General features: G+C 45.1%; 1 protein-coding gene across 32 annotated transcripts; it reads left to right on the top strand.

Annotated features, from left to right (window-relative positions):
- Window positions 1–547: 547 nt before the first annotated feature.
- Window positions 548–7340, top strand: LOC115181487 (zinc finger protein 345). Of its 32 annotated transcripts, none has more exons than XM_029743379.1 (5): window positions 548–875; window positions 3147–5935; window positions 6033–6708; window positions 6752–6842; window positions 6925–7340. In XM_029743379.1, the coding sequence occupies exons 1-2, from the start codon at window positions 650–652 to the stop codon at window positions 5441–5443; spliced, it is 2523 nt and encodes an 840-aa protein (XP_029599239.1). In that variant the 5' UTR covers window positions 548–649; the 3' UTR covers window positions 5444–5935; window positions 6033–6708; window positions 6752–6842; window positions 6925–7340. The 32 variants fall into 32 exon arrangements, with proteins under 32 accessions (XP_029599239.1, XP_029599258.1, XP_029599244.1 ...); XM_029743398.1 differs by having other exon boundaries at window positions 3147–5969; window positions 6067–6708; XM_029743384.1 differs by having other exon boundaries at window positions 3147–5969; window positions 6039–6708.
- Window positions 7341–7563: the final 223 nt, after the last annotated feature.

Here is a 7563-nt window from a genome sequence, read left to right as displayed (position 1 = left end):
TTCAAAATTCTTGACATTTTCCATATTGACTCACCTTGTCTTAAAGTAATGATGGACTGTCATTTCTCTTTGCTTATTTGAGCTGTTCTTGCCAGATGGACTTGGTCTTTTACCAAATCGGGCTATCTTCTGTATACCACCCCTACCTTGTCACAACACAACAGATTGGTTCAAACACATTAAGAAGGAAAGAAATTCCAGAAATTAACTTTTAACAAGGCACAACTGTTAATTTAAATGCATTCCAGGTGACTACCTCATGAAGCTGGTTGAGAGAATGTCAATAGTGTGCAAAGCTGTCATCAAGGCAAAGGTTGGCTACTTTGAAGAATCTAAAATATATTTTGATTTGTTTAACACGTTTTTGGTTACTACATGATACCATATGTGTTATTTCATAGTTCTGATGTCTTCACTATTTTTCTACAATGTATAAAATATTAAAAATAAAGAAAAACCCTTGAATGAGTAGGTGTTTCCAAACTTTTGATTGGTACTGTATGTATAACTATTTATTTTTTTGTTAAAGTATCAGTTTTTACGCCACCCAGTAGGTGGCGGCAATATACCTTTTTGGATGTAGTCTGTAAACCTTAAAGAAGAAGAAGAAACCCATGGACGACAGTGTCAAGTTAAATGTTTCTTCAAAATGTCGAAACCACAGTTGTTGACTGTGTTTATAGCCAAGCGATTAATATCGGCAGCCGTTAACATATTTGGGATAGAGGAAAGGTGGATAGCCCAGTACCAGGAGCCACTAGCAGCAGTGACTGTTGAGATAATGGCGGCGGTGGAAACGACGATTGAACAAGAGCTCTCTCGTTCAAAGGAGGAGATTGGACGTCTACGGAGGCTTCTTCTGGAGTTGGGAGCAGGTTCGTAGATAGGTCTTGAAAGAGAGCGAGAGGGGGTGGTTTACACGGAGGGAGAGGGGCAGCTAGTTTAGCCCATAGCATGGCTAGAATTATAGGTTTTTAAGCAACGCTGGTGTATTTCAGGGGAGAACGAGGCCACCGCACGAACTTCAAGGCCGCCCACGGTACTGCCGGCATTGTTAGCAGAAAACAAGAGAACCCATTATAGTGAATAGGAAAATGCCAGTTTTCGTGTAAATAAACACATTTCGAAAACAATTATTGTACCAATAAATACTTCCATTACTCCAGATGTACACAAGTTAAGGATAATTTAGTAGCTAATGGCAGCCTGCAGTACCCCGGTTGAACATCAGCTTGACAAACTCAATGAGAGGGGCGCCACTGAGCTGCCTGCAACGTCACTTTCTGGAGTAGCTGAAACAGCGCGTGTTATTGCCGCGTTAAAGATACCTGGGAACTCGGTAATATCCGACTTCAGTGCGTTTAAATCAACTGGGAACTCGGTAATATCCGACTTCAGTGCGTTTAAATCAACTGGAAACTCGGTAATATCCGACTTCAGTGCGTTTAAGACACCTGGGAGCTCGGAAATATCCGACTTCAGTGCGTTCAAAACAACTGGGAACTCGGAAAAATACGAGTTCAAATCATGACGTCAGTGATCGGAAAGTCGGAGCTCTAGAAATGGATGACTGTTTAAAATCGATTTTTCCCAATCTGAGCTCGTTTTTTCCCGAGTTGCCAGCTGTTTTGAACGCACTGAAGTCGGATATTACCGAGTTCCCAGTTTTAAACGAGGCATTAGTCTACATACATTTCCCACTTGAGAAGCCATCATAACCGGCTTCAAATGTGCTATTGAGTCTTCACATAGGAATGAATGGTGTCACGTGATCGATGACTTTGTCTATTCAAATTGCCATTGGCGTATTTACGCTGGTGTTGCTTTGAATTGCCTTGCAAAAAACCTAAACAGTCCGTGGGAAGCCAGACGTTAATTAAGTACAATTACATTTCCTGTGGCGGTGGACTTGGACTGTTGGTCATTATAACGGGGAATTTGAAATAAAATATCTAAAGGCATGTATTATTAAGCAGACTTTCCGTTATCAGCTAAGCTTGAATAGATTCCCACCTGCAGTTCTGCTGTTGGAAATGGCTTGTTCTGAGTAGTCTAACTGAGGCACTGGGGCAAAATGTGTCTCGGAAAACGCCAAATTCATTTTCCAATTATCCAAAATCTTTAGTGACCACAGAGAGTCAGGACACCTGTTCAACGTCCCATCTGAAAGACAGCACCCTTCACAGGGCAATGTCCCCAATCACTGCCTTGGGATCTTTTTTTAGACTAGAGGAAACAGTGCCTCCTACTGTCCCTCCAACACCACTTCCAGCTGGTCTCCCATCCAAAGACCAACCAGGACTGACCCTGCTTAGCTTGAGTGGTTAACCAGCAGTGGTATGCAGGGTGGTATGTTGCTGGCCAACCGCATATACGAGTAATGTAATGTAGCCTAATGTAAGTAGCTAAGGCCTCTGGGATGTGATGTAGCCTAATGTAAGTAGCGAAGGCCTCTGGGATGTGATGTAGCCTAATGTAAGTAGCGAAGGCCTCTGGGATGTGATGTAGCCTAATGTAAGTAGCCAAGGCCTCTGGGATGTGATGTAGCCTAATGTAAGTAGCTAAGCCCTCTGGGATGTGATGTAGCCTAATGTAAGTAGCTAAGCCCTCTGGGATGTGATGTAGCCTAATGTAAGTAGCTAAGCCCTCTGGGATGTGATGTAGCCTAATGTAAGTAGCTAAGCCCTCTGGGATGTGATGTAGCCTAATGTAAGTAGCTAAGCCCTCTGGGATGTGATGTAGCCTAATGTAAGTAGCTAAGCCCTCTGGGATGTGATGTAGCCTAATGTAAGTAGCTAAGCCCTCTGGGATGTGATGTAGCCTAATGTAAGTAGCTAAGCCCTCTGGGATGTGATGTAGCCTAATGTAAGTAGCTAAGCCCTCTGGGATGTGATGTAGCCTAATGTAAGTAGCTAAGCCCTCTGGGATGTGATGTCGCCTAATGTAAGTAGCTAAGTCCTCTCATCGCTTGTCATTTCTCATTGTGGCCAAAGCAAAGAGCAGCCAGCCTCCTGGCTAGATTCACTACTATATGCTTTATGATATCCCTTTAGCCTCAGCAGAGCATAGACACATGAGTGTATTTGGATACATTTGAAATGTCTTTGTTTTTGTCTAACTGGCTAATTATTCCATCTCCTCTCCAGACCCCCAGCAGCTAACTGTCCCTGAAGAGGAGGTTCCCCCTGAGGAGCAGCACTGTGAGCAGGAGTGGAGCCCCAGTCTGGGGGAGCAGGACCCAGAGCCCACACAGATTAAAGAGGAACAGGAGGAACTCAGGACGAGTCAGGAGGAAGAGCAGCTTCACAGACTTGAGTCTGATTCCACAGATGTTGTAGAGTTCATATTTACTGCTCCTCCCTGTGTGGAAAAGTACTCTGATCAGGACAGAGAGAGAGAAAGGGATTCTCTACCCACCAACACAACTGAACAGATCCAAACAGAACCTAATGGAGAGGACTACAGAGTATCAGAACCAACCAGTGACTCTCTGCTCCTCTCTGCAGTAAATCCAGACTGTTCTGCAGCTCACAGTGAAATCATTGTAAGTGTGGATGAGGATGAGAGCGAGGAACCTGTGTTAAAGACCCTCAAATCAAGGAGGACACAGGCAGAGAAACGACAAAGCTCTCAAGTCTTCACTGAGGCCAAGACAACCAGTGAGCTGAAAGAACCACTGAAGTCTGACACAAATAAGAAACCATTCAAATGTCCTGTGTGCAGTAATCGCTATAGGACACTATGCGGTTTAAAAACACATCAGAGAATTCACTCAACTAAAAATAATCATCACTGCAAGAAATGTGGCAAATCATTTAACTTGTTGCATCAATGGAAGAACCATATGAAGACTCACACAGAGGAGCAATCGCCTACATGTCATGTGTGCAGTAAAAGTTTTAAACTACCAAACCATCTGAAAACTCATATGAGGTGCCACACCGTAGAGAAATCCAGTCAGTGTCCAACATGTGAAAAACACTTTAAATCAGCGAAAGACCTAGAGATTCACCAGAGAATTCACACTGGAGAGAAACCGTTTCAGTGTCCAACATGTGAAAAATGCTTTCAATCAACGAAATATCTAAAGAGTCATCAGAGAATTCACACTGGAGAGAAACCGTTTCAGTGTCCAACATGTGAAAAATGCTTTCAATCAACGAAATATCTAAAGAGTCATCAGAGAATTCACACTGGAGAGAAATCGTATCCGTGTCCGACGTGTGAAAAATGCTTTACATTAGCAAAAGATCTAAAGAAACATCAGAGAATTCACATTGAAGATCAACTATACCAGTGTCCAACATGTGCAAAATGCTTTAAGTCAAAGTACAATCTTAAACACCACAAGAAAATTCACACCGAAGAGAAATTGTATAGCTGCAATGATTGTGTCAAGTGCTACAGGACCAAGACAGGCTTAGAAGAGCATGTGAGGACTCACACAGGAGAGAAACCTTTTAAGTGTTCTGTGTGTGAAAAGTGCTTTACTTCAACAACCATTCTAAGACGCCATGAGAGAACTCACAGTGGAGAGAAACCACATGGATGCACACAATGCAACAAATGCTTCCCTGTCAAATCAGACCTGGTTAAACACATGAGAACTCACACAGGGGAGAAACCTTTTAGCTGTAAAGAATGTGACAAATGTTTCAGTCATAACATTAGCCTGAGACTGCACATGAGAACTCACACAGGGGTGAAACCATACAGCTGCAAAGAATGTGGCAAATGTTTTTCTGTTAACAGTAACCTGAGAATGCACATGAAAATTCACACAGGAGAGAAATCGTTTTGTTGCCAAGAATGTGGTAAATGTTTCCGTCATAAAATTAGCCTGAGACTGCATATGATGACTCACAGTGGTGGAGAGAATCTTCATGGATGTACTCAATGCAACAAACGTTTTCCCATCAAATCTCTCCTGGTTAAACACATGATAACGCACACAGGGGAGAAATCTAATAGCTGCAAAGAATGTAGCAAATGTTTCCTTCATAACATTAGCCTGAGACTGCACATGAGAATACACACAGGGGAGAAATCATATACCTGCAAAGCATGTGGCAAATGTTTCCAAAACATGATGGTTCTGACGAGGCATATGAGAACTCACACAGGGGAGAATCCATATAAATGTCCTCTTTGTGTCAGTTCTCTTATGTCATCAAATGAACTAAAACATATTAACTTGGGAGAGAAACCAGAGACCGACCAACCAGAGAATCCATCGTGCCTCTGCAGCGATTGTGGCAAATGCTTCCCAACTATGAAAACCCTGAGAGACCATATGAGGACCACACATGAAGAAAGAAGGCATCAGTGCTCTGTTTGTGGAGATTTTTTTATGTCATTGGGTTCTCTTAAAGTTCACCAGAGAATTCACACTGGAGAGAAACCCCACCAGTGTTCTGTTTGTGGAAAATATTTTGCGTTGTAGTGATGGGAAGTTTGGCTCTTTTTACAGACTCTGATCTTTGACTCGTTTAAATCAAAATAACTAATCTTTCGACTAATTTCTTTCGAATCAGTAATGCCCAGAGCATGCAGGACCCCCTACCGGTGAATGATGAAATGATTCTATAAGTCTCTCGTTCACTTTAAGGGGCTTATTGGAGCTGTCATTTGTAAAAGTGGCTTTAAGCAATGTACATTTGTGATTGCCATACATACAAATTATATTATTTATTGATGCCTTGTAAAAGGAGGACTAGGTACGGCCTGACTAGGAAGGAGGACTAGGTACGGCCTGACTAGGAAGGAGGACTAGGTACGGCCTGACTAGGAAGGAGGACTAGGTACGGCCTGACTAGGAAGGAGGACTAGGTACGGCCTGACCAGGAAGGAGGACTAGGTACGGCCTGACCAGGAAGGAGGACTAGGTACGGCCTGACCAGGAAGGAGGACTAGGTACGGCCTGACTAGGAAGGAGGTCTAGGTACGGCCTGACCAGGAAGGAGGACTAGGTACGGCCTGACTAGGAAGGAGGACTAGGTACGGCCTGACTAGGAAGGAGGACTAGGAAGGAGGTCTAGGTACGGCCTGACTAGGAAGGAGGACTAGGTACGGCCTGACTAGGAAGGAGGACTAGGTACGGCCTGACTAGGAAGGAGGACTAGGTACGGCCTGACCAGGAAGGAGGACTAGGTACGGCCTGACCAGGAAGGAGGTCTAGGTACGGCCTGACTAGGAAGGAGGACTAGGTACGGCCTGACCAGGAAGGAGGACTAGGTACGGCCTGACTAGGAAGGAGGTCTAGGTACGGCCTGACCAGGAAGGAGGACTAGGTACGGCCTGACTAGGAAGGAGGACTAGGTACGGCCTGACTAGGAAGGAGGACTAGGTACGGCCTGACTAGGAAGGAGGACTAGGTACGGCCTGACCAGGAAGGAGGTCTAGGTACGGCCTGACTAGGAAGGAGGTCTAGGTACGGCCTGACTAGGAAGGAGGACTAGGTACGGCCTGACTAGGAAGGAGGACTAGGAAGGAGGACTAGGTACGGCCTGACTAGGAAGGAGGACTAGGTACGGCCTGACTAGGAAGGAGGACTAGGTACGGCCTGACTAGGAAGGAGGTCTAGGTACGGCCTGACTAGGAAGGAGGACTAGGTACGGCCTGACTAGGAAGGAGGACTAGGTACGGCCTGACTAGGAAGGAGGACTAGGAAGGAGGTCTAGGTACGGCCTGACTAGGAAGGAGGACTAGGTACAGCCTGACCAGGAAGGAGGACTAGGTACGGCCTGACTAGGAAGGAGGTCTAGGTACGGCCTGACTAGGAAGGAGGACTAGGTACGGCCTGACTAGGAAGGAGGACTAGGTACGGCCTGACTAGGAAGGAGGTCTAGGTATGGCCTGACCAGGAAGGAGGACTAGGAAGGAGGACTAGGTACGGCCTGACCAGGAAGGAGGACCAGGAAGGAGGTCTAGGTACGGCCTGACTAGGAAGGAGGACTAGGTACGGCCTGACTAGGAAGGAGGACTAGGTACGGCCTGACTAGGAAGGAGGACTAGGTACGGCCTGACTAGGAAGGAGGACTAGGTACGGCCTGACTAGGAAGGAGGACTAGGTACGGCCTGACTAGGAAGGAGGACTAGGTACGGCCTGACCAGATTGCCAAGGCATTCCGTCAAGAGTCATTACAGAGGCTTGACTGCTGTGAGGGTAATATGCACAATATAATTTACACACTGCAGCACCCCCAAACGATTTGTGTTCCAGTTTGTTGAGCAGAGGCGGTGTATGTTTTGGTTCTACAAGCTGTGTATCATCATAACATTAAATTATTAATGAGTTAGGGGTGGCAGGTAGCCTAGTGGTTAGTGTTGGACTAGTAACCGAAAGATTGGAAGATCGAATCCCCGAGCTAACAAGGTAAAAATCTGTCGTTCTGCCCCTGAACAAGGTAGTTAACTCGCTGTTCCCCGGTAGGCCATCATTGAAAATAAGAATTTGTTCTTAACTGACTTGCCTTTGTTAAATAAAGGTAAAAAATTATAATTGTATTAATTCTTGCACCATGCATTCAGTTATCAGATCTAAACACGTCTTTTTGTTCACTG

The sequence above is a fragment of the Salmo trutta genome, unplaced genomic scaffold, assembly GCF_901001165.1.
Source record: "Salmo trutta unplaced genomic scaffold, fSalTru1.1, whole genome shotgun sequence".
Lineage (NCBI taxonomy): Eukaryota > Metazoa > Chordata > Actinopteri > Salmoniformes > Salmonidae > Salmo > Salmo trutta.
The sequence above is the reverse complement of the archived record's forward strand: the minus strand, read 5'-3'. Positions and strand labels throughout refer to the sequence as shown.

What these genes read in the sequence shown, in the direction of transcription:
- LOC115181487 (XM_029743379.1), top strand. Translation starts at nt 650, where the DNA reads ATGTCGAAACCACAGTTGTTGACTGTGTTTATAGCCAAGCGATTAATA. An exon ending in TCTTCTGGAGTTGGGAGCAG is followed by an intron (nt 876 to 3,146) that starts GTTCGTAGATAG and finishes TCTCCTCTCCAG; the next exon opens with ACCCCCAGCAGCTAACTGTC.